This window comes from Esox lucius, chromosome 4 (assembly GCF_011004845.1).
Source record: "Esox lucius isolate fEsoLuc1 chromosome 4, fEsoLuc1.pri, whole genome shotgun sequence".
NCBI classification, from domain to species: Eukaryota; Metazoa; Chordata; class Actinopteri; order Esociformes; family Esocidae; genus Esox; species Esox lucius.
Window position 1 is genome coordinate 17,935,003 of NC_047572.1, and position 27,442 is coordinate 17,962,444.

The window sequence follows — 27,442 nt, forward strand, 5'->3', positions numbered from 1 at the left end:
ACAGGGGCATGTTCACCACTGTGTTGCATCAGCTCTTCTTTTTATAATACTCTTTAAGTGTTTGGTAACTGAGGAGACCAATTGCTGTAGCTTTGAAAGTGAAATCTATTCCCATTCTTGCTTGATATAGGATGTCAACTGATCAACAGTTAGGGGTCTCCTTTGTTGTTTTTTTCGTTTCATAAAGTGCCGGATGTTATCAATAACAGGTCTGGACTGCAAGCAAGCCAGCTTAGCACACAGACACTTAATACAGAGCCATGCTTTTATAATAGGTGTAGAATGTTGTTTGGCATTGTCTTGCTGAAATAAGCAAATCCTTCCCTGAAAAGGAAGTCTGGATGGCAGCATATGTTGCTCTTAAACCTGTATATATATTATTCAGAAATAATGGTGCCTTCACAAATGTGCAAGTCACCCATGCCATGTGCACTAATGCACCCCATTACCATCACGATGCTGGCTTTTGAACTGTGTGCTGATAAAAAAAAAGTCTTTAGTCTGGAGTATGCGGTGTCCATGATTCCAAAATATAATTTTACATTTTGATTTGTCAGACCACAGGGCAGTTTTGCACTTCACCTCAGTCCATCTTAAATGAGCTCAGGCCCAGAGAAGGTGGCGGCGGTTCTGGATCTTGTTTATATATGGTTTCTTCTTTGTATGGTAGAGTTTTAACTTTTGTGTATGCAGCAATGTACTGTGTTCACAGACAATGGTTTTTGGAAGTTTTCCTGAGCCCATGCAGTTATGTCCACTACAGAATCATGTCTGTTTTTAATGCAGTGCCACCTGAGAGCCTAAAGATCACGCCCATCCAATATTGGTTTGCACCCTTGTCACTTGCATACAGAGATTTCTGCAGATTCTCTGAACGTTTTAATGATATTATGTACCATAGATGATGAGATCCCCAAACACTTTTACATTGAGAAACGTTATTCTTAAATTGTTGCACTTTTTGCCCCGTGCAATCTTTCAGAGAGTGATGAACCCCTCCCCATCCTTACTTCTGACAGACCCATCCTCTCTGGAATGATCTTTTAATACCCAATCATGTTACTGACCTTTTGCCAATTGACATCTTTAGTTGTGTGATTTTCCACCAGGTTTAATTCTTTAGCATTACACGACCTTTCCAGTCTTTTGTTGCCTCTGCCCCAACTTTTTTGAAACATGTTGCTGGCATCAAATTCAAAGTGGGTGCATATTTTTCAAGAAACAATAAAAATTCTCAGTTTCAACATTTGATTTGTTGTCTTTGTACTATTTTCTATTGAATACAGGGTTTAAACGATTTGCACATCATTGCATTCTGTTTCTATTTACGTTTTATGCAGCGTCCCAACTTTTTTGGAAACGGGGTTGTACATGTAGTAATTGTTAGAAATTCTCAGAGAATCATCTGTTCTAATCGCTGTATGCTGAGTTAGATTAAAGTCATATACCAGCAGGTAGCCATCAGTTACAAAAATTATCCCTCACTCCAAACAATAGCTCCCGGGGTGCTCAGTTTCGTTTGGACCTAATGTGCAATTGACCAATAAATTGCTTTTAATAACCCGATTAAGGTGTTTACATGACTAATGCCACACTTGGCCTACTGCCACAATCAGCTTAATAATGATGTGTTAGTGTGCATGTGAACTGTACTGAGTGATTCATTCATACACATCCGCTTTCGAATCAGGTCTTGCACACACTGTCATGCATTTGGAATGACTCATTACAGGACAGGGGACAAGGTTTTTCATGTGAGGCGTGTAATAATGGAAGTCTTATTACAGCATTTAATACAGGTAATACTTGCATTACTCGTATAACTATTGACGATACAGCCACAGGACAACTGTGCTCACGTTATAACTGAGTGCAACAAGGACCTCTGGTTTCCGATCCAAAGTTTTATCATTAGCCTGTTTATGGTTAGGCTGAAAACATACATTTTAGGCCAGATATGCACTGTACTTACAAAGAAGCTGTGGCTCACATGAGAAATCTGATCTACCTCAACTCTTCTATTTATTGGAGTGTCTTTGGTATGTTGTGTTGCATGGGCCTTCAGGATGATAATACTGTGTCAGATCAGATGCTGACTTCCAATGCCCTTCATGGATCCACTGTCCCAGCATGTAAGCTGTGATCCCACTAGTCAAATTCATTGTGTAGGTTATGTTCGGCAGGGTGTAGATTCGGCACAGTCTCTAAGAGGATCTCACCTGCTGGGTTCCATCTTGGTGGTTTTGACAGAGCCTGGGCAACTGTCTCCCCTAACTCCCTCCTTTTTGGCACTAGGGAATGGGGTGCCGTTTGGGGTGCACATTGAGTGTCACAGGCACCCCATTGATTCTTTCCCTGAAGAACTGTGTGGTCAGAGAAACACTCTGCTCCCTCTTGGTCAGTCACCTGTCCCTGGACTAGCATAGCTGGGAAACAACCAACCACCTGCTACATTTCAGAGAACAAACATAAAGCTACCCACTTCTCTGTCTTTTCCCTCCATGTTTCTTATTGAAATTAAAGATGTAAAATAATTTTTATTGTTCATAAAAAATATAAACTATTTTTGGATGATGTTCATACCAGAACATAAAAAAATTAATATTTTGAAAGTAAAATTTGTATAAAGGTCATTTTGTAATATGTTATATATATATATATATATATATATATATATATAATTGAAAATTCTGATTTTTTTAATAAAAGATTACAAGAAACATGACTGAACTACTATGAATCGTGTTTTTTAATGTGCAGTTAATTTACAACATGTTTTGTTTTGTCCAATCACTTACTGAACAAATTAGATAAGCCTAACTGTAGCCCTGGTTTAGTGGAATATACTGTACTTAAAGTATGGTATCTTGGTCATCCTTGTGTCATGTGATCTGAGAATAAATACACCTGTTTATACCTTAAAGTATAGCAGAAAGGAGATCCCAACAACAAGATCATGAATAAACAGATCATTCATAGTCTGGGAGAAAGTTCTAGAAAAGCACCAGTCAGAGCACCTGTCATGGTTCAGCAATAGAAAGATTCCAAACTTTGAACATCCTCCACAGCACAATAAAATCCATGATTTAAAGAAATGGAAGGAATATGGCACAACCAAGGTTGCCTACTGAAACTAAGCAACTGGGCAAAGAGGTTGTGGTTATAAAAGCCAAAAAGAGGCCTTTTGTTTTTTTTTTACAATATTTCTGTACAATTACAATTTCTGTAATAGAGAAATATTTATGTTTTTGGAAAAATACATGCCTATTTTGAATTTGATGCCAGCAACACATTTTAAAAGAAATTAGACAAGGGCATGTTCACCACTGTGTTGCTTCAGCTCTTCTTTTAATAATACTCTTTAAGCGTTTGGTAACTGAGGAGACCAATTGCTGTAGCTTTGAAAGTGAAATCTATTCCCATTCTTGCTTGATATAGGATGTCAACTGCTCAACAGTTCGGGGTCTCCTTTGTTGTTTTTCTTCATTTCATAAAGCACCGGATGTTATCAATGACAGGTCTGGACTGCAAGCAAGCCAACTTAGCACACATACTCTTTTACTACAGAGCCATGCTTTTATAATAGGTGTAGAATGTTGTTTGGCATTGTCTTGCTGAAATAAGCTGAAAAGGAAGTCTGGATGGCAGCATATGTTGCTCTAAAACCTGTATATATATTATTCAGCAATAATGGTGCCTTCACAAATGTGCAAGTCACCTATGCCATGTGCACTAATGCACCCCCATACCATCACGGATGCTGGCTTTTGAAATGTGCTCTGATTTTTAAAAAAAGATGGTCCTTCTCTTTAGTCTAGAGGATGCGGCGTCCATGATTACCAAAAATATTTTCAAATTATGATTTGTCAGACCACAGGACAGTTTTGCACTTCGCCTCAGTCCATCTTAAATGAGCTCAGGCCGAGAAGGCAGCAGCGTTTCTGGATCTTGTTATATGGTTTCTTCTTTGCATGGTTTCTTCTTTTAAACCGCTGCATTTGTGGATGCAGCAATGTACTGTGTTCAGAGACAATGGTTATCAGAAATTTTCCTAAGCCCATGCAGTGAACCAACCCACTCTCTTCCTTTTGCGTACATAACACGGGTTCACACAATGTTGTGCTATGCATACGCCAAAGTCCTTTTTTGCGTGCAGTTGAGACGCGATCTCCTCCCATTAATAATAATGGTGGTCAATAAAATCGTTTCATTGACACGCACCAACTGAAACCTATTTGACGTCACCATCATCGAGGCACAGATTTCCCGAAGAGTGACTAATCGTATAAAAGCCGTAGATTAACTTTTTTCTTGAAAGAACGTAAAAGGATAAAGGTACATTTTTTATATTGCATTTATTCACCATTGTTCTTAATTGGAGGAGATCGCGTCTGAACTGCACGCAAAAAAGTACTTTGGCGTATGCATAGCACGAAATTGTGAAGTGTAAACCCGTGTTATATGTACGCAAAGGGAAGAGAGTGGGTTGAGTGAACACAGCCATCCAACAGTGGTTTTCAGCCATGTCCCTTAGATAGAGATTTGGCCGGATTCTCTTAAGTTTTTAATGATTTTATGGACCGTAGATGATGAGACCCTGAACTTCACTTCTGACAGACCCATCCTTTCTGGATTGATCCTTTAATACCCAATAATGTTACTGACCTGTTGCCAATTCACATAATTATTTGTGTGATATTCCACCAGGTTTTGTTTTTTAGCATTACACAACTTCTCCGGTCTTTTGTTGCCCCTGTCCCAGCTTTTCTGAAATGTGATGCTGGCATCAAATTCAGAGTGGACATATATTTTTTAAGAAACAAAATGTCTCATTTTCAACATTTGATTTGTTGTCTTTGTACTATTTGCTATTAAATATAGAGTTTAAATGATTTGCACATCATTGCATTCTGTTTTAACATTTTACACAGAGTCCCAACTTTCTTGGAAAAGGAGTTGTAGTTCTGGATGGGAGAAACTGCTCATGTCAACTATTATTCAGGTGTTGCATAAACCTGGGCTACATGAAAGTGTGGCTTGGAGAAAACAATGACTTAATTTTGTCACATGAAATCCCATTTGGATTTTGCCAGAAGGCAAGTTGAAAACTAGACTGAGTAGACTAGAGACCTTTGAGTTAGAGGTTCATCTTCCAGCAATACAATGATCCACACAGCCCACACTGGAATAGTTCCAAACAAGAAACTGTGTATTAGCCCAATCAAAAGTAACCCAATTAAAGCCCATATCTCACTCAAATTAAGAATCCATGCAAAACCTTAAAGTTCCTGTTAACCAATCGTGCCCATCCAACTTTGGAGTTTGAATAATTTTGTCAAAAGAAATAGGCAAAAAATGGAGAAAACAGATGTGCAATGATGAAACCCCAAAAGACTTGCAGGTAAAATGGCTGTCAAGTGATTCTAGTGAGCACTGACTTGGGGGGTATATTTATGCAATCCACTGTAAATGCATTTGTTTACCTTAAGAAAAAAAATACATTGGGTCACTTGAACATGCACCCTGACATTGGTAAAATCTATGATTTTTATTAAGTTAAAAACATTCTGTTCAATCTTAACAAAAAGGTTAAATGGCAAAAAAAAAAAAACTTGCTCAGAGAAATCTACCGTTAGTCTCTAGTGTTCACAGTATCATTAGCATTGCTGTAACACTGCCTTACTCTGCTTTCCATGCTACACCCTTCAAGTTTGAGTTTGTGACTCCAACAACCATTGTAACTCCTTATTGCATACAGAATAAGCTCCAAAGCTTTATTTCAAACTCCAGGACCCAGCGTTTCAAAGGTTATCTGGATTAGATGCATAGAAAGGGAATGATTACACAAATCGTTGACTTGAATGGGGACTATACTATTCATTCTATTTCTATGCATTAGATTATATCAAATAGCCATAATCCAGATAACTTGGATGAGGAGACCGGCTCATGAATTCGTTAAACAGAATTGAAAGTTTTTTACTCCATAAAACAAATCACATATCTGCAGATACAACATGAAATAAATAGTTCCAGACAGCTGCTCAAGAAAGACATGTGGCAAATAACAACATTCCATCATGCCCCTCGTCCAATAAAAGAACAATTCTCCCATGCTATTAGAAAGGGTAGGAGAAAAATGTGTCAAATCAGAAGACTCCTAAGCAATAACAATTATATACAAACAAATCTGCCTGAAAAACTGAAAGGTTGGTTGGCACAGTAAGGAATTAAATATGGTAACCACTTTTATGGAAAGAGATGCAGATTTGTACAGCATGTTAATATGTACAAAGACAAATTAAAGAGGGAGAAATGACTTCACTTTTCCCTTCGTCTAACCAATAAGATAATATGTGCACAGAAATGTGTGGGCAGGGGAGGGGCCAGTCTCAGTGCAAATGCTCAAGCTTGCGTAGCCGCAGAGGGTTGGGCAGGGCCTGTTGGTTCAGGACTGATGAGGCCTCTTGGTCATGGGAGCGAAACAGCACCCTACCCCGATGGTTGAACATGTAGAAAGACGGATGGTTCCGGAGTGTGTCAAACGTCCTAAAAAAACAATAGGGCACTGAGTCAAGTATGAACTGTACTCAATGTGTCAGTAAGCTCAATATCAATACAGGGCTAGTCATATACTCAAGTTAACTGAAAAAACAAATGTCAACTTACTTGTTTTTCAACTCTGAGGACGCATCCATATCTTTAAACTCTCCGGCAATGTGTACTATACCGTAAATGGTAAGAACAAATGCTAGCAAAGTCTGTAAGACAATCTGAAAAAATGAAATCCAGAATTATTACACTTTGCTTTTGAAGTTAGTTGAGTCAAACAGCACAATGAATACAATGGCTTAACCACTATGATCCCATCATTAAAATGTTCTAATTCAATGGGATGACATCAAATAATAGAACATGTACATAAGTATAGATAACTATATTCAGTTACTTACATCAATAGGTAATGTTTCATTTTCTTTTTCTGTCAGACGCATGTAGGATCGATCTGGTGAAGGAAGAAAACATTTCACAATGGAATCAATGTGGGTTGTAGGATTAAATTTGGGTCTAAAGCAAGTCTTATTTCATTCATATAGCCAATGCTACATTTGGCAAGCTAATATGCAAAGACAGTTGTGTTAAAAAATGCAATTTGGCTAACATTTCGCATTCGCAAGCATTAACCGTTAGCTAGTTATTTGCAGTGCCTATGACATGCTAAATAGCTAGCTAGCTTATTCTGCATTGTTAGCTGTTGTTGGCTGATGATGGTATAATGGAAGTTAGCATGCTAGCTCGCGTTACTAGTTTTAACAGGCCGCAAAACACTGCGTAAGCGTCGTACGCTGTGCCTTTGGATATAAACATCTAAATTAAATAGCTTGTATAATAACGTCATGTTCTGATATTACACTTACGTTGTGCCGCAGAGAAAGCTGCATGAGCCAAGGCAAATAGACCAACACCTACGACACCTTTCCAAAAAGACGAAGCCATTTTCAAGAGGAGTGAGGAAATGAAGAGTGTCGCAAAGAAATGTCGTAAGCATGCTGACCCCGGAAGTGTGATTTATTTTAGTTTTGACTATGTTACTGTGTTGTTTTCAGTTATTTTATGTAAAGCATATTACATTATAAATATAATTTTTATTGCATTGCAATACACTCTGAATTACACGTCCTTACTTCATAACAGCCTATCCCTTTACGGTTTTTAGACGAGGCCTTTTCAAGTTGTCAGTTATTATATTAATTTTATTTAATGAGCATAACAGTTCATTAAATAATTCAAATTCATTTTCGTGTTGGTTCAGAAAGGTTAACTATAAATGCAATCACAAAAGGGTGTTCAATGGATTTGAGCTCTAATATACACTACACTACAAGTGACAATATATATGTATATGTATTAATAAATTTTCACATTTAATATTGTTGCAAAGATAACATTGATGAAGGAGTTTCAAAGAGACATATTTCACCTAATTTGTGTTTTCTCTAGGAACTTCTGGCTGTATGGTTGGTGTTGAGTTGGGTAGAGGACACTAAACCAGAAAGGGTAATTATTTGCTCTGACTCCTGTGTTGTGTTGATGAGTTTGCAGTCATATCAATCTAATAGCTGTCAGAACATGTTATATAAGAGGATACAAACACAGGACAGGGTGAGAAGATTAACTTGGGTACCAGACCATTTTGGATTGGAAGAGAATGAGCCTTGAGTGAGCTATTCATTTGCCAGACAAACCCTTGAATGTGATGAGGATATTGCAGTGTTCATGAGCAAAGCAGAGGCAAAACGTATTGTGTGGACTGAGATCATGAGGAGATGGCAGGAGCAGTGGAACTGAGACCCTAAAGGCAGTCACCTTTTAAGAATACAGGGCATGGTTGCGGATGGAGGGAGGGCAGCTAGAACAGAGTATAGGAGTCTGTGTTTACTAGACTAGTGGGGCACAGTCATTTGAACGACGCCATACATTTGATAGGGAAGCATCCAACAAGACAATGCAATTATTGCCAGGATGTTGAGAAAGTAGATCATTTCTTGATACAGTGTGGGCTCTATTAGAGGAAGCGAGTGAGATTAAAAATAGGTTTGAGAGCAGAAGGGATACCAGAGTTGAGTTAAAGACTATTTGGGGTAGGATAGGTATAGACACAGTGTTCAAATATTATTTTATATTCCTTGGGGAGACTGGGTTGGTAGGAAGGATTCAGACCCTCCCTGAAGCTGGCCCAAACACCATCACAGTAGGTGGCAGTAATGCACCATTAGTGTTGGATGCCAACAGCTGTGAAAACCCACAGAAGAAGACGTACTAGCTCTAGATGGAAGAAAAACGAAGAGGAGTTAACCACGATTTTCTAGATCTAGCCAGCAGATTTGTATCTATTTATAATACACAAGGTCTTGATAAGTAAATATCTACCGTAGATATGGCAGAAGCGATTCAGAAAAAGTTACAATTGGAACTAGAAAAATACCAACAAATGCAAAAAGGTAACGTTATGTAGTTAGCTTGCTGACTGACTGACTAGCTAGTTAGCTAGCTAGCTAACGTTAGCTATAACGTTATACACATGTTAATCTCAGCTGCCCTGCATGGTCTTGTTTCCTCAGCTGCACCCTAGATACTAGCTATTACTAATTGTTAACTTAGTAACAAATTGCCTTATTTTTTACATTTAGCTATCTAGATCACAACTGCCCCAGTGCTTGTTGACGTTCCCTTCCTGTATAAAACTGATGGATCATAGATTGAACGTATTATATAACGTATATAACGTATTATACAAGTAAATTGTATACTATTATTACTGAAGATATGTAAATATTGCTAATATTATTCAGTGTACAAACTAGTACAGTACTGGTTCTCATTTACAAAGTGTGTAAGTTGATATTGTTTTCCTTTACACATTGTGTATATGTAACACACTCATATCCTGATCATCTAGCTGCATCTAGAAATACTGTAATAGTATATCTACCTTGTATGCTCACCACCCCATTTGTGTGGGTTTTATTTATTGTCCACCTCTAGCAGCACCAATACACCAAGTTACATTTTCAGTTGCGTATGTGTGAATGTACATACTGAATAAATGTGAATTCAATTCAACATCTTGCTTTAATGCCATGTAGATGTCAGTAAGAGCATGTCAGCCCGACAGAAACTGGAGGCTCAGGTGACGGAGAATAATATAGTCAAGGAGGTGAGTACACACAACTATGTTGTTTTATTGTTTTTGTGTAGTTGAGATTTCGCAGTTGATGTGAAGTAAATTATGGAAAAAAAAATCTATCTTCTATTGCTGGTACACTTCTTTGCCATTTTTTTTAGGAGTTGGATTTGTTAGACACCCAGAACACAGTTTACAAGCTTATAGGTCCAGTTCTGGTGAAGCAAGACTTGGAGGAAGCCAAAGCCACTGTGGCAAAGAGGCTTGAATACATCAATGGGGAGATGTGAGTCTGAAAGATAATGTTTACTCATTTTATTGCACATGTAAAAAACATGTTTTTTAAATATGGAAGTATGAAGTATTTTGGCAACAACATAGATTTTTTCTGTCTTTTGGGGTGTAGTCAAAGATATGAGATGCTTCTAAAGGACATGGAGAAAAAGTCTGAACAGCACCGTGAAGTCCTGTCGAGTCTCCAGCAGGAGTACCAGAGGGCTCAGGGCCGGGCTGTGGGCAAGGTCTGACCAGCAGGTGGCGCTGGAACACAAACTGACAGACTGAATCCAGCCACGGTGTTGCCGCTCAACCCACAATGTCGCTATACATCAGACGACTTACATAGACTTCTTCACCTCTACTCATTGTATGCAGATTTGGTGGCCATTAGTGCGAGTTTTCTGTTGCTGTTAATATGAATAAATCGTTTTTCTTTATTTGTGATTTAAATGCTTACTTGTCCATATTTTTCCTGGGCTGGTGAAATACAGTGCATGTTGTGTACAATTAATGTAATGGGAATATATTTATTGGAGCTGGGGCGTGGTTGGGAATATGACCAATGAGCAACAGAGGGGAGATCTGTTGTTGCCACCCAACAAGTGAGTGAGTATGTGATATGCATTGCTTTCAAGGACAGGGGGTGATTAAATATAAATTAGTTTAAAATATATATATATATATACTACCATTCAAACGTTTGGGGTTATTTGAATATCTGGAACATCAACAATTGTAGTTTTGATTACAGGCTCGAAATGGCCAGAAACAGAAACTTTGTCCAGAAATGTACTACTTCTTTCACAGAACAGTGCAAATGGACTCTAAACAGAATGGAAGGAGGAGTTGAAGATCCTGGTGCACAACTGAGCAAGAGGACAAATACATTAGAGTGTCTAGTTTGAGAAACGGACACCTCACAGGTCCTCAACTGGCAGCTTCATGAAATAGTACCTGCTAAACACCAGTCTCAATGTCAACAGTGAAGAGGCAACTCCGGGATGCCAGCCTTGTAGGCAGTTGCAAAGATAAAGCCATATCTCAGACTAACCAATAAATAGTAAAGATAGATGGGCAAAATAATACAATTACTGGACAGGAAGATTGGAAAAAAGTTTTATGGAAAGACAAATCTAAGTTTGAGAAGAACATTCATGGGATGCAGACCAAATTAAAAGATGCTGCAGGAGTGCTTGACGCCATCTGTCAAGCATGGTGGAGGCAATGTGTGGTCTGGGGGTGCTTTGATGGTGGTAAAGTGGGTGATTTGTATATGGTAAAAGGGATCTTGAAGAAGGAAAGCAATCACTCCATTTAGCAACGCCATGCCATACCCTGTGGATGGTGCATGATTGGAACTGATTTCCTCCAACAGGACAATGACCAAACGCACAGTTCCAAACTAAGCAAGAACTGTTTAGGGAAGAAGCAGTGAGCTGGTATTCTGTTTATAATGTAGTGGCCAGCACAGTCACTGGATGGTACATAAGAAGTGCCCATCAAGTCAATCCAACTTGAGGGAGGTGCTTCAGGAAGCATGGGGTGACATCTTCAGATTACCTCAATAAATTTACAACTAGCATATATTTGTTAAGCTTTCCAGGTTTCTACATAGTAAATGACTACTGAATGACAACTGTAATTATCCACATCAAATATTAGGTATATCAAAGTCCCATCCATTATTTGTTGGGGTAGCAATAACATTAGAGAAGTAATGCAAATTCACTTCTTCATTTTTTATACTACATATTTATGGATTTGTAAATGTCTTCTAAGGAACCGTTATGTAAGTAACCTCTTCGGGCAGTGTAATACTGCTGCTATGTTGTACCAGAAGATGGCGCCCCAGACAAATGTAGATTTCAAACGTTGATTAACCAGGACAGTAGCTCTCCTTCAGCAGGGTTGGAGACCCTGTTCTAAAGTCTACAGGTTTTGGTCAAATTGTAAGAACATACGTTTGTACATGTATTGCCATGAAAGTTAAATGATTAGAGATAATGATGGACTCTTGAAATCACAGAGTTATTGGTGTAGCAGGTTGGTAATCACAGCACCTCCCATAAACATCTCCCCTAAACAAATGTATGTTTTTATCTGACTTGGTTCAAGGAAAAACATACCCTTAACCTTGCTCCGATTAAAAATTAGTTTTTGGAATCTAGTGCTTCTGGCACGACTTGAATTATCGTGGTAGGGCTGTAGTCTTTTACTTTTTGCCATTTGCGATACAATTGCTTTAATTAGAGAGGCAGGCAAGCGGCCTTGCGACAGATGTTGACTTGAGGAATCTCATTTAGACTGCATTGGTGGCATTGCGCTCGGAGCAACAAGGCGTGTCCCAGCCAAACGAAGCTCGCATCCCGCAGCTCAGGTCTCCATTCGTATTTCAATGGGAAGTGTATAGAGCACAGTGGTGACCGCATTATCCACAGTCTATCACAATTAATATCCAGCAGAGAAAGAACATTCCCCCTCCATTGCCCTCCTGCCGGGGTTTTAACCAGCATGAATAATTAACCTAATAGAAAACGGCACACACAGGTCTGCAAAGCCTCCACCTCGCCTTAAATCCCACAACAGGCAGGGGTGGTAAATAGATGAGTTAAAAATTGGATGGAACACAGTTGAGTTGCATCATCATCTTAAGGGAATTTCGTTTAGATCTAGGCTACTTTTAGCTTTTGGCTAAAACATTGCTTAATTTCACTTTAATGCACCACTTTCTCGAAGTTATTGTTATCTAACATTGTGAATCACTTTTCTATTATATATTGCCCAAATATCTTTAACCAGACACTTCCTACTCATAGCATGTGTATACGAGGTTTGCCAAACCCTCGCTAAAGAATCCCTTTGCATCCATATTACTGCCAAAGCATGACAGCCATATATCAACAGGTCAACCTCCTCGAGCAAGATTAATCTGGCGATTTCACCAAACTTTTCCCAATACCACAGTGATAATTATGAAAGCCATACCTGCCTTGAAATCATAATTTCACCAATGACACGAGCGCGAGTTTGCCATTTGAGAAAACACACGCAAATGTAATTTCCGAAAGAGATTCCCATCGGAGTGCAAAGCCATTTTAAAAGGTTTAGAGGAGAATAACACTGCCGCTGCTCCAACAACTCACTTAATGCTAACGTAATTCCGCGGATGGCCCCCCTCTCCTCTATATGCGCGCAGTCGTGTGTGTTAAACCCCTGTTGCGTGTGAGGTCTTTTGATCATTTCACGTAACTCCTAAGACATAATAGTGGCACTAACTTGTTGGCGCGTGGCTTTTATGCAAGGAAAAATATCCGTAAACAATTAACCGGGGGTCTGGGGGGAATTAACCGGGGGTCCCCCCAAGTAAAACATTAAAATATGTTTAAAATATTTATAAGACACTTAACTATCAATATTCACACACTCTTATTACCGTATTGATGTTGTTCCTACAACATTATAATGTTGCTCCAGGATCATCATTACAACTGACCTAACCCTAACCTCAGAGACACCTGTGCATACACATAACCTTAGTGGTACCTGTGCCTAAACCTAACCTCGGTGGGGCCTGTGCCTAAGCCTAACCGCAGTTGTGCCAACATTAAGTATGATGTCGTCAGAACAACACCAACATGGCGATATCAGATCGGTCATCAATATTTGTTCCTTTTCTCACTCACCTCTACGTCACCTGCTCTGCCAGCCCTGTTGGCATCCTCATGCTCTCTCTCTCCCTCTGTTTCTTTACTCTGAATGCAGCAGAGTGAACATGAAATAAATACTGTATTCTATCATCTGACTGGTACTCATTTTTGTCAATGCTCTCAGCTTACTTGTATTTTCTGAGGCGGCCCAAAAAACGGATGAATGTCACTGCCCACCCTTCCTTGTGCTCATGATGACACTCACTGTGAATGAAAGATGACTAATAAAACTGCTTGGACTTTAATCAAACAAACACTGGTAATGCTATTTTCCATACAGTAAGCAAATACAACTATACAGTATACTATACGAATGCGCAATCAATGAAAACTACTACTGTCCGCATAAATTACACATGCAGCGCATTCTGACAAATCTAACTAAATCCTTCATGTTAGTTGAATACGCACATGAACACTATGGTTGGTCGCTGGGTGAATGTGTGGCTAATTAGCTTTCCAGATAACTTAAAAAATATTGGCACTTCTAAGGAATATTTAAAAAAAAAATAAAACAAAGTTGCGTTAATTATGAAATGATATGCATTAGCTATAACGTTAGTGATGGTTGATTGATTAGCCCTCGCAAATCGGACCTTTTGTTTACACTCCATGCAATTACTGACACTTTTTAGCAAACTACCATTTATTTCCATAATTACAGTTCCAGCGCAAAATAACGGGCTGATGTTACAACTATCACAATCGACAGGAAGATAGCCTGCGTAACACTCATATTACATTCTAGATTTCCACTTTTTAATACATTTGTAAGTAAGATAGACAGTAGTGTTTGACATAGATTTTACCTACCAACAGCACTTACAGCCAGTGTTGCCAGGTTAAGCAAACCAACGACTGCTCAGAACTAGCCGAAAATGCATAAAAACTAGCCCAACTTTTTGTTAACTATTTTGCTAGTGAGCCCCCCCACCCGATTATGTTTACATTTGCTAATTATTATTTTTGAGGGCAGAGCATAATAATGTGAACAATTCAAGTGAAAAACAAACTGAAATCTTTGAGATGAAAAATAAAAACCTCACAATAACCTGGTTGCATTATACGTTATAGGTCACATTAAAGGTGGAAAAAGTTCTGACATGATGCATCTTTGTCTTATTCTTCATCACAAGAACCTAGCATTTTAACTTTGTATATCCACTGTAGATATAAGCACTATTTAATAATACAATTGATATATTTTCACAATTTTCATTTTCAAGAAGTCAAAGGGTTACAGTTGCCCCCTTAGTCGAGGCAATTGTAACAGTGTTTGGGAGCAATTGTAACACTGAAAAAAGAAGTCATATTAACACACTCTATCTCAAATAAAAGCACACCTCATTGTAATCACATTCCTGCTGAGGTATCTATTAATGTTACTTAAGATTTTCTTGCATATGGTTCAAATGTTTTAAGATTTGCAAAAGTCTTTCTATTTTTTGCTGCTGCCCCTCACTGACTTTCCATGTGTTACTTCACTGGCTGCACTCTCAAACAGTGATTGTGGCCGGAGTCCCCTATTCATCTTCCTGGGCCTTAATCTAGGCATAGGCTACTGTAAAGAAAAAACCTCAGCTAGGTTTTCTATTCTTACTTCATAAAATGTGTGCTTCTTACAAGTGAACTAATCATCATCTTTGGTTTTGCTGGGTCTTGTACAATCAAACAACTTTAAATCCACCATAAACTTACAATGAAAATAACTTTGCTTTTGCAGACATATATAATATTCACATTTTCTGTCAGTATCTAATATTGTTTGAACACATAAAACACACATTATTTTATACAAATAAAGTATATTTATTAATGGGCTGCTCTACTAGAACAAACACATTTTTATACACCCTTTTCAAATGTCATTTAAAATGTAAATTTATTGAAATATGTTCATTTTCAAACAAATGAGGTGCTTACATTGGACCATGTGGCTCGGGGGCTATTGTAAGAAAGTGTTACAGTTGACCCCGATTTTGGAGCCATGATAAAATATCTTATGCTAGCAAGCAACACTCATATTGGCATTCATTGTTCATGCACATTTTTTACCAATAACCTAGTGATAAAATTGATATAAGTTTAAGTTTGTACTCATCTAAACTTTAGACAGCAGAAGAAAAATACTGTACATCCAAAAGGTTACTTTCAGTTTTTTGTTGAAAAATTATGCCCCCAGTCTCCCCTACTTTCTTTCGAAGTTCAGGCCTGTATTTTTGGGTTACTTATTATATAAGAGGTACAAACAGTGTATGTAGGCTAAACAGTGTACCAAAAATCCAGTAGTTCTCTATTTGAGCAATCTATATTAAAATGTTTTGACAATGTCTAGTGTCTAAGAACTGACTGCATAAAACAATCAATGCTGAAAGACAAGCAAAATGGCCCTCCCTATGGGGTAAAATGCCCCCTGGGTTATTTTTTACACCAAATTAAGATGTATTCCCTATTTAGGTGCCAGAATCATTCTACAAATGTAATCTATACCATTGAAAAAATGCCAAACTTGATAGCAGTATTTAAGTGAGTTAACAAAAAATATTTTAACGTGATATTGCACATTCCAATATCCAAAGGCAAAAAGCTATGTCTAACATTTATTACAATTTCAATTAACTTTTGATCACTATTGTTAAATATGTTTTGTTAACTGTGCGAAAGTATTAAGTTAAAAACATTAAATCAATAATACTGAGCAATTCATTCAATATTAGTGCCAATAGATAGGCCTATGATATTAGTTTACACTCACCTAAAGGATTATTAGGAACATCATACTAATACTGTGTTTGACCCCCTTTCACCTTCAGAACTGCCTTAATTATATGTGGCATTGATTCAACAAGGTGCTGAAAGCATTCTTTAGAAATGTTGGCCCATATTGATAGGATAGCATCTTGCAGTTGATGGAGATTTGTGGGATGCACATCCAGGGCATGAAGCTCCCATTGCACCACATCCCAAAGATGCTCTATTGGGTTGAGATCTGGTGACTGTGGGGGCCATTTCAATACAGTGAACTCATTGTCATGTTCAAGAAACCAATTTGAAATGATTCGAGCTTTGTGACATGGTGCATTATCCTGCTGGAAGTAGCCATCAGAGGATGGGTACATGGTGGTCATAAAGGGATGGACATGGTCAGAAACAATGCTCAGGTAGGCCGTGGCATTTAAACAATGCCCAATTGGCACTAAGGGGCCGGCTCAAGGTTGTGCGTGTTGTGGCTTCACAAATGCTTTGCTGCATACCTCAGTTGTAACGAGTGGTTATTTCAGTCAAAGTTGCTCTTCTATCAGCTTGAATCAGTCGGCCCATTCTCCTCTGACCTCTAGCATCAACAAGGCATTTTCACCCACAGGACTGCCGCATACTGGATGTTTTTCCCTTTTCACACCATTCTTTGTAAACCCTAGAAATGGTTGTGCGTGAAAATCCCAGTAACTGAGCAGATTGTGAAATACTCAGACCGGCCCGTCTGGCAGCAACAACCATGCCACGCTCAAAATTGCTTAAATCACCTGTCTCTCCCATTCAGACATTCAGTTTGGAGTTCAGGAGATTGTCTTGACCAGGACCGCACCCCTAAATGCATTGAAGCAATTGCCATGTGATTGGTTGATTAGATAATTGCATTAATGAGAAATTGAACAGGTGTTCCTAATAATCCTTTAGGTGAGTGTATATGTTATGTTAATATATACTATTAAACTAGCTATTTAGCACCTTTTTTGTTATAGTTTTGTTATTATTTACCAATATATTCTCAGAAGTAGCCTAAAATACCCCAGGGGAGTTTTGCCCCAAAGAGGATGGGCGTTAAGCCCCAAAAATGATCACCACAAAAAACAGGATTGCTATAAAAAATGGTCTGATAATTTATTTCTCTGAACAAGTGGATTACTTAGCCTAATGCCTTCCTATTGACATGTCAAAAAACGTACTAACTTTATCACATCACAAGACAATGTTTTACTAAAAGACAAAAAATAAGATCAACTTAGGTCAAAATCGTTGTTGTGGAATTAATTGCTCAGTTGAGATGATTCAACAGCATTTTCTAGATGAACAAGAATAGTGGCAACCAATGAATGTGTGGAAATAATATTTGCCATCATTTGTGGTTTGGAGTACAGTTGCGGGGCGTTTAACCCAGGGAGGCGTTTAACCTTCCCGGTTTTTCTAGGTATGAAAAATATATATAATTTGTAAATGGTATAAACAGTGTGTACACATATAGCATTAAATAAAAGCTAATAATCTATAATTTAACCTTATAGTAATTGGAGTAAATAGCCAAAAGAAATAAGGCTACAAATGACACTGTAATAACAAAGAGCAATGGCCTAATCAATTGGTTGATCTGTCCAGCAAGGTTTACATTTCGTTGGCTGTTAAATAATAATTAGCAACGCACGTCTTTAATGTAATAGTGAATGTAACATTATTACCTTACCATATATGCGTTCTTTCTGCAGTGAGTTAACCAGTAGCCGAAAGGGGAGTTTGTGTTTTATAATTAATGTCCCATGCTTAACCACAGGGGTTGTGGAATGTACACCCTACACGAGCCTGCACTTTTTTGTAGGCTTTTCTAGAGGACCTTTTCGACTAGTGGGTGAATGCCAACGTTTTAACACCTCAGGTGCTGTAACTCGTGGCTGAAGGGACTGTGACAAATCCTTTGTGGCAAGGTGTTCAATGCTATCTTTGCCTACCCCTTCTGTTGAAATGTTACTACTTTTTAGCCTCAATAAAAAAAACGTTGCTGATGATTACAATCTTCATGTGCATCGATTAAATTATTATGATAATTAAATCAGTAATCTATCCATTAATAACTGTGTATGGTGTATAGTTTGGGTACCATCTGTCTCTTCAGTTTACATTCCATTCCCACTCCATCTTATGTTCAAAAGGAAAGCATTTTAAGGCCTTTAAGAACGTCCACCAAGCTGGAAATTGATAAATGATATATGTTTTATATGCTGGAGTTGTTTTGTAACCTACAAGTATACAAAATAACATGGATCGAACATGGACTTCGACTCAAATGTTTGCCGATCTTCGCCCTGGGATTCAGGCCGTCTACCTCATGAGAACATCGGTCATTTCTGCCAAATATTGGTTGAGCTAATTGTCTTGCAAAATATAATCTCAAAAATAAGTAACGCAACTATTTACCAGGTTATCTGTTAAGTTTGAGGTAAAGATGAACTAAAATCGGCAGATGGATAGTGTGAAGCATCTTAGACTGAGAGCATATCTCTCCTGTCAACACAACAGCCTAGGAACTTAGGTGACAACACACTTGTGGAGGTAGGGTTGTTTAAAAACATTATACAAATTGATTTGATAACCTGGCAAAAAAGTGTTTTGTTTAGTGTTTTTTATATTTATGAATAAGGGTAGAAGGTATTTGCTTTGTATCCTAACTTCCCTTTTCTTTTTTTGTCCAATTGTTCTTTAGTGCGATTTGACCCACATGGACACTCCCATAAGGAGACACATCCGCATCCACAATTCTAGTCTAGAAACAAGTCCTTTGCCTCATTTAATCAATTTACCCGAGAGCTGAATGTGAATACGTTTTAGTGATGGATTTCCACAACAATAACCATATAACCCGGTACTCAAGTCATCTTGGATAAAGATTCCCTTTAAATGAATCCTTAATCTGATTTTCGCTTTCAACCCGTTTACTTATGGGCTTATCCAAGGATGTCAAAGCGGTCCAAAGCTCCTTACAAAGGAGCGTCCTGTTCAGTGGGCGACATGGCGGGACTAACACCTTCTTTGAAGCAAGGTGTTGCTATAGACACAAGGGAGGTCCTGGAGAATGCAGGACTTGTGCGGAACACACTGACTAACCAACAAGCATCCACATTATTGAATGTAAAGCAAGCTCGTGGTTTGCTATATTGCTTTTTATTGTATTAAGTGCATGGATTGGAAAATAAATGCTATTTTTTTAATCCAAAATACACGATAGGCACTGAGTAGCATTGTATTTATTTTCATTCTCCCTTTTCTCCCGTTTCCCAATTTCCACCATATCTTATGACCTATGTAAGGTTACGTGATTTCGGGAGAGTGGAAGATCATGGCAAGAATTCTAAATTTGTCCATTCTGCTTGTCAGACTGTGGATCGAAGGCCTGCGCGACTCGTCCCATAGGGCACAGTCAATGCTCGAACCTACAGACCTATAGAGACTTATTACATCACTGAGCCACCAAGGAGGCCCACAGCGGTGTATGTTTACATGCATAATGAGAGACATAGGATCAGTTTGCTCTGTAAAACGTGTTTAGGATCTGAACACAAGCCAAAGCCTTTTTTCCCTTAAAAACATGAAACATGTTATACCTTCACTCTTCCAGACAGATGCAAAGAAACTAATCCACGCCATCATCTTCAATCTGTGGGTGCAATGCGCTATTTCAGGATCTCCCAGCTACATCAACAATGAGGTTCCGACTAATCCAGAAAAGTGCTGTCATGGTCCTGACCAGAACCAAGATTTCCATCCAAAAGAAGTAAGAAACGAGCATTCTCTCCCTGGCCATCTGAGAGCTGCTCTGTCACTTAAAACTGGATTGGATTCACCGTAACTGACTATAACTGTAAGGTTTCTGGATAAAAATCCAAGAGCCGGCAAGGTGAAAATCTTTCACTCTGTCCCTGAGCAAGGCAGTTAACCCTAACAGCTCAAGGCCGTTGCTGGCAGTGTGCTTATCTGGTACAATAAGGGTTTAAAAAGCATTCAGGAAAACCCCCTTCTCCAGTCTCTTTAGTCCCTACGTTGATTTTTGGAGCAACACATCTTTTTATTACGAGGACCTACTTTTCGATTTCTATTCGGTTCTCGATGTTAACCACAAAGATGTTCACCATTGTGGTAATTTTTTTTTATCATGTAACATATCAGCAAGATATATTTTTTAAATATATGTATATTTTCAGGCATTTTATACTTTAACGACGGTCACGAGAGAGCTGAAAGATACTAGAGAATCTTTGAATAAAGGGCAGTTGGTCGGATTTGAACCCACTCCGCAGCAGTGCTATCTTGCTTCAGGTTGCTGTTCTGACTTGCTGACTTTGCTGCTATATAAATCTGTCTGCAGATTGTTGCCGACACATGCAGACTAGAATAATAATCTCAACAACAGGCGCGTTGAGTCCAACCCCACAAAATGTGGGTACGTTTAGAAATATGTATGCATATTAGTTAATACAATAATAATGTTTTGTGTTTCAAAGTAGGCTAATTAGTACTTTTGCAAATGATTGAATTGACTAAAAGTCCAAAAGCAAATTATTTCATAACTTACATAGAGATTTTTTTTGTTGTTGTTGAGATACTACAGATTTCTTGTTTAATTACGCATTATAAACGCCTGTGTTTAAGAGCAGATCTGTTTATTCGGTATATCCAAATAGTATGTTATAGTTCAAAACACTTGTTGCGTAAACGTGTCATGTTTCATGGTTGATAGTGTGGATGGATCGACGTACATGCCTATTCAAATCCTTTCTGTCCACCAGTTTGTGCTAGAATGAAATGAAAGGAACTTGGGCACGTATAGCCTAGTCTACTCACTGCAGTATGACATTTTCAGCTTTTAGAAATCTGAGGCCACGGGACTAACATGCAAATAACAACAGTACTGTTGGGGTACGCAGTGAACAGCCGTTGGTGACTTGGGAAATAGAGGCCGTGTTAAATTGCCAAATAATAGAGATGGATATGGTATGATCTATGTTTCCATAGAAACTAGACTCAACTTTCTGACTGCTAATCAAGCCATGGAATTAAGTGGCTGATAACGGTATTTTAAATAATTTACTTTTACATTCTTGGACTTAAGGTTCTGGAACTACCCTACTACCCATGAATAGTGCCTATTTATTTACTATGGACAATCCGCAAATTGCCCCCGATCTACCCTTCCACACCTGTAGTGCGGATCACCGCAGGCGGGATACTCCAGACACATGGTATGATGCTCAGTCATCTGCATGTCAATGTGTATTGATTGTTGCCCCCGCCAGCGTAAAGTGCACAATTTTGTCTAAATGGTGATACATTTGGTCTTGTAAATTGACTCATATAGTCTTATCACCTAAAAAAAGTGTTCAAATGTCAGGTCTGTTGTCGAGTCCAAATCCAGGCCATTCACACCAACAGTGTGGGACAATCTTGTCTGATGGTTAAGGAAGTAGAGCATTTAAATGAAACTACCATCGTCAAGTCCAGTTTCATTTCATTTTAATATAAAAAAATATAGGGCAACATTGCTTTGCCATGTTTAACATAAACAGAATGTTAATGTTTCTCACTTGGACTAAACACTTTGAACAACAAGGCACAATAGCACAATGTGGAACTCCTCAATCAGAAACAAAAACTATAGCTCAATGCAGTTTATCTTAAATGCTGCCAAAACAATATAAACATGCTCATTGAATTAGTGTTATATAACCCTACTTAATTGGCAATATATATGCAGGCTGATATAGCAATGCAGTAGAAGTTATCAAAAAATATAGCCTAATCTTGAGAGTCAAACATTTAATTTCCCTTTTTGCCAAAAACTGAAAACAAGAGAAGTTCTTAAAACTCGATTCCTTATGTGACTCCCTTTTGTATATGAAATACAAAAACAAATAGTCACACTCACATTATGTCAAATTGAGGCAGTTTTCCTGCATGGGTTTGAATCTGGCCCAGTGCTCTTTAAGCCCAAACTATCTCCTCTATCGTGTCCCACTTTCAGGTGCAATAAAGAATAAAAAATACTGGAAAACAGTCAAAAAAAGTCACATAAAAGACATTCAACAGTTCCTACTCATATCATGAAAATATAAAGTAATCCATATACTGTATACAAGATGTACATTTCACAGAGTCAGTCTACCGAGGGTCACACTGCTTTCTCAGCCAACCCCCAATATATTCATCTTTTAACTGTCCACTCTACAAGTCCCCACCTATTCACCCTCTCCATCACCCCTCCTGCTGGGTAGTTGTTTAGTGAACAGCTGTTGGAAGCTTCTCAGCCATACCTCTGGTACTGAACTTTGAACCCAAGTGTGCGAACCATCTGAGGCTGTTTATCACTGCTGTGGCCATGGCCTCCACACAGAGTCACTGGGCTCCACGCACAGCTTGGAGGGGGAAGAGCTCTCTGTGTTGTTGTAGTCAGTTCTCTGGGAAGCTCTATTCAGATTAATGCATGTGTGAGGGTGAGGAGGGGGCTGCCGTTGGGGCAGTTGCTGTCCAGGCAGGGGGGTTTGGTCAGGGGCGGAAGGTGAAGAACCATGGAGCTGGACAGAAGAAGGAGGAGGATGATGAGCGAGCTCTGCAAGCCCCATGCGGGAGCGCTGAGGTCGGGCATGCGCAGTGTGGCTGGGCCCCTCCAACTCTTGGCTTTTGGTGGCTACAAAGTGGTTGACCCTCAATAGACATGATCTCATGCCCTTGTGATAGTTCTGCTTCCTCTTGCAGGCAGGCCCCTGCACTTCTCCCTCTTTGGAGTGACTTCTCTTCATTGACTGATGCTCTTGTTCTCCTTCCTGCTCTGTCCTCAGGAAGTTCACCACACTCTCCAAAATCTCTGCCTTTTCCACCTTTGGATTCTTCAGTTTCTGATGTAAAAAAACAACAACACACAAATACAATTTACAAAATAAATACATTTGAAAACACAAAAATGTCATCTTTATTTGTATTAACCAAACTAGTGTGTTGTCCCACCTCGTTACTGGTGTTTTCCAGCAACAGAAGTCGTAAGGTTTCCAGACTGTGGTTGATACGATCTCTCCTTCGTTTCTCCATGAGGGGTTTTGGGACCTGAACCGATTTAGACATTTTCGTTGACTACACGATTCAGTAACACAACATATCCACTTACATTATGTGCGTTAAGTGAAACGAAAAACACCATCACAAAGTAACCGAGGCCATTTGATTTTGTTGAATATCTTAACCCTAATAGCTAACAATTAAGTTAGATCACTAGAAGGTGAAAATCAAAACGTCTACGAGGACACGGTAATGTTTTTATGCGTGAACCTAATTTATAGTAAACGGACAAAATTAAAAATGTACTTACCCTTCTTGTATCTTTTTGATCTGGGAATGCAGGTGCCATTTTTTTCATGTCGAGAAGATCAAAAATCTGTGTAAATGGGAGAACATTGGTGCCTTGCAGCAAATAAAGTTACATATAACCCCGCCCATTCGCTCCCTTTTGTAGACTACAGTGTCTCGCCCACCATGACGTACATAACCAATTCTAAGCGATTATTTAAAAAGGGTACCGCCCTTTTCTTGATTCAGATACTTTCGCAGGTCTTTGGTTTCAAATATCACAGATAAAGTGGACGTAGTATTTTAGTTTACCAAAAATTTGAGAATTGATGTTTGCAACATCATGTAATTCAATTAACAAACAATACGATAATCTAGCAGGTTCATGACATGAGTGTTAATGCACCCTTTCATGCCAAAACACTGAATTTCGACCAACTTCAATGTCCAGAATCTTTCACATTTCTTGCCTGTGAGATTGTATCACTATCTCAAAGTGAAATCTGTGCTCTCATTCGATGTTGTGTAAAGCAGTCGATATACACCGCAGACCATAAACCGTCCAGGGGTAGGGAGCCTAATTATTGAAATACAGTTTGCAGTATAATGGTGGTAGTTATAAATTCAACCCAGTTCGTGCTTTCAGAATTGAAAAACTTTTTCCAAAAATAAAATAAGGGTAATTATTTTTCGGGGTCTGACCTGTCTAACTGAAAACATTGTTTTTGTTATTACGTACGACAACAAATAGGCTATAGTCTATGGTGTATTTTGTTTAGTTTGACTCTTTCCTTATTATTCGTTTCATTTTTGTTACCGTAATTGTACCAGGTAAAACGGATTCTCAGGAACAACTTAGGGATTCGATAAAGGGTGAGGAGTGGGGATGAGCCAATGTGAAAATAAAAACTCTTCCCAGAATTTCCCACCATCCATCCTGATGTTGATGTGATGGTGGAGTATTTGATTGCGGTAGGGAACTACTTCGATTTGCACTGGATGGATGGGCTTCAAACGTCCCAATCAAATATCCCACAGAGGATAAAACCTTGTCTCACGAGAAAGGGTCGACAATTCAGATCAAGGAAATTTTCGATCGATAGCCTATATAATCACCGAAATGTTGATGGTAGGAAGAGGACCATCAAAATGTCCTTCAACCACAAGGTTGGAGTACCGTTTGATTACGCGAATTGGACCATTTAAAATCTTTATTTAACTGCGTAATTATCTCCTTTGTTGTTTTTATTTTTATATCCAAAACGTACACAGGGCCTACACACTCCACTCTCTCGCTCCACAAACCTACATATTTCCCAAACATGTATTTATATTTGTTTTACTTAAATTATTTTATTATTATATTACATCTTAGAATTGAATTCAGTTAAGGGCTGGGGTTTCAAATAATATAATCTCCAAATTTCAAAAACAGAGAAAAAAAACCCATCTTCTGTAATATTGGTTAGGTCTAAATGTTTGAATGATTAGGAAAAATTTGTCAAAACCTAGTCAAACAACGTATAGCTCCAAATAAACGTTTTTGTAAGGTCGTAGTGCATAGCCTAATTTCTCTGTTCTAGTGTATTACATAATTTATTTACCAACACTCAGCATAATTGCCGCCACTAGGCTTACATAACCTTTAAATAGCATGAGGATAGGGGATACGTTTACGCAGTACACAATCGCAATGCCAACTGATAGAAAATGTTTGTTTACTGTACCTCTTCGCTACACTGTGGGCATATATATATATAAAGCAACAATAAAAATGTATTCACCAATTCACCACAACACCCAAATTATTGGAGGTATATACCTCCAATAATGTGATTGTTGCTTTATTTCATTTGACATCACTGGGCTGTAGGCAGCTTGGCGTTATATGATGGGGAATATACCTTTAGTAGACATATGTGTGTTCTAGGCAATAATACAAAATAACTTAGTCAAACCTAGAGTTTCACAGAGTTCCCTAACATTTGTGACCCTGGCTCTTATCCCCCCCATTATAATGGGGATATGTGGAGATAACAACGGAATGATCGGATCACGGACATCCCGTAGAGATTAACTAGATTTAAAGCCGCGCTGATAGTTCCGTTCAGAAAAAGAGAAAGAAGCTTTCTTATGGCTTAGTCACTTGTGAGTGCTCTGAGAAAATATTCTGTTTTTCTGTGTGTTTACGCGTGATAGGTCTCGGTTGTAGTGTGTTTAAATTGGAATAGCTTAATATTGCGTACTACTAAGTCAACCAAACTTACAATAATATATAGACAACAACCAAGTATCCATTAACGTGAAATGGAAAACATTTTAAAGAATGCAGTTGGCATTTTTCTACATCAATACCCTGTTTGTACGTAGCAAATCTTAAAGTTATTCCTTTATTCGTAATATGTTAAAATAATAATGATACAAAATATTAATAATTTCTACTCAGTGCGCACCATGCCCTACAAAGGAAACGAAAGTGGTATCAAAACTTCAAGGCACGTGGATCCGCCCCATAAATAAGCCGGAGTGACGGACACACACGCCTGCCTGCACCACTGAAGGAACGCAATTAGTGACATCTGGCCTTTAATAAAGTATCTCGGACCGTTAGCCGCATGGAGAAAGTCCCAGCCAATATAGAAACCCGTCAGGCGCGTCAGCCCTGCAGGAAAGAAGAAACAAGACTAGGTCTGCACTGTATGTTAAAACATATGGAGAACCTCGAGTTCTTCTAATGCCTCTATAGGCATAGGCATACCGTCTTAAAATGAAATATTCAACATAATATATCCAATAATTGATTCATCTCACTGTAATCCCGAAACTGTAATTGTTGGGACTGTGTGTGAAAGAGGCACACTTCTGCCAAAAGACGGCCCATGACACCCACGCACCCTCACACCTTGGCAAATACACAAGCGCACGCTTAAGACATGGGTGCAACCTTTATCTTAACACCCCATTACCCCTCCCCAAGACACACACAGACACACACCATCACTCTATGCTTCATTAGGGAATTTTTTGTTCTTTCCTTTTTTTAACACATCATTTTATGCGTATAGCCTTCAAAATACACTTGGAAGTATATAAAGGTTAGCCTATTATAACACATTACCTTACACACTGTAAACAGGGCAGTTCGAAGTACAGTTTAAATGTTGCTACTGTTGATTTATTTGACAAATAATGTAAATTCAACAATTAATCATTGTACGTGTATCATGTCAGTGTATAGGTTAAACGTGTGGTGAAAAAATGCCCAACCTAAGCCTTTTCATTCAACTCGTTTTTTGTTGCATTTTTTAAAAGACGGAATCAAAGTTTATTGAACCAGTTTCTGTTTGTAGTGGCTTTAATGTTTACAGGCCTGTTGTTATTAGTGACACTTGTATAATGTATTCGCCATCTTTGCTCCTGGAAAGTCCTGTTTTCACGTGGCCTGTAACTAGTGACACTTCGCTCAGTGTGCCGATCTATCTCACGTCATAAAAAACGTTTCACTGGTTTTGTCACTTCGTGTCTATTCTCATGAGAACATGCCCTTTCCCATAGGCACACTCTCACGGTGCCAGACCCACAGACAATAAATAACATTTGAAGAAAGCACATTCTGTTTAAACAACCAACTAAATCGCAATAAATGTGGTTTAACAAAATAATTTGTTTT

At 38.5% G+C, this 27,442-nt stretch overlaps 3 protein-coding genes across 3 annotated transcripts; 1 reads left to right on the top strand and 2 right to left on the bottom strand.

The window, feature by feature from the left end:
- Window positions 1-5,529: 5,529 nt before the first annotated feature.
- Window positions 5,530-7,536, bottom strand: mmgt1 (membrane magnesium transporter 1). Its single transcript, XM_010897948.5, has 4 exons — window positions 7,419-7,536; window positions 6,954-7,006; window positions 6,670-6,773; window positions 5,530-6,549 (listed from the first exon to the last, which is right to left on the bottom strand). Exons 1-4 carry the CDS (start codon window positions 7,495-7,497, stop codon window positions 6,393-6,395), a joined length of 393 nt encoding a protein of 130 aa, XP_010896250.1. The 5' UTR covers window positions 7,498-7,536; the 3' UTR covers window positions 5,530-6,392.
- Window positions 7,537-8,828: 1,292 nt separating this feature from the next.
- On the top strand, window positions 8,829-10,411 carry pfdn6 (prefoldin subunit 6). The gene is given in 4 exon segments (NM_001304053.1): window positions 8,829-9,002; window positions 9,648-9,718; window positions 9,847-9,971; window positions 10,092-10,411. Coding segments are annotated over 4 exon segments (381 nt in total). The 5' UTR covers window positions 8,829-8,938; the 3' UTR covers window positions 10,213-10,411.
- Window positions 10,412-21,945: 11,534 nt separating this feature from the next.
- On the bottom strand, window positions 21,946-23,881 carry her5 (hairy-related 5). The gene is made up of 3 exons (XM_010897973.4): window positions 23,795-23,881; window positions 23,437-23,532; window positions 21,946-23,327 (listed from the first exon to the last, which is right to left on the bottom strand). The coding sequence occupies exons 1-3, from the start codon at window positions 23,840-23,842 to the stop codon at window positions 22,797-22,799; spliced, it is 675 nt and encodes a 224-aa protein (XP_010896275.2). The 5' UTR covers window positions 23,843-23,881; the 3' UTR covers window positions 21,946-22,796.
- Between the last annotated feature and the right edge of the window lie 3,561 nt (window positions 23,882-27,442).

Bases quoted from the DNA above. Each gene is read 5' to 3' on its own strand.
- mmgt1 (XM_010897948.5), bottom strand. From the start codon at position 7,497: ATGGCTTCGTCTTTTTGGAAAGGTGTCGTAGGTGTTGGTCTATTTGCC. The intron at 7,007-7,418 runs GTAAGTGTAATA...TTCCTTCACCAG, and splicing joins AGCTTTCTCTGCGGCACAAC to ATCGATCCTACATGCGTCTG. The intron at 6,774-6,953 runs GTAAGTAACTGA...TCATTTTTTCAG, and splicing joins ATGAAACATTACCTATTGAT to ATTGTCTTACAGACTTTGCT.
- her5 (XM_010897973.4), bottom strand. From the start codon at position 23,842: ATGAAAAAAATGGCACCTGCATTCCCAGATCAAAAAGATACAAGAAGG. The intron at 23,533-23,794 runs GTAAGTACATTT...AAATCGGTTCAG, and splicing joins ATCAAAAAGATACAAGAAGG to GTCCCAAAACCCCTCATGGA. The intron at 23,328-23,436 runs GTGGGACAACAC...TTTTTACATCAG, and splicing joins TGGAAAACACCAGTAACGAG to AAACTGAAGAATCCAAAGGT.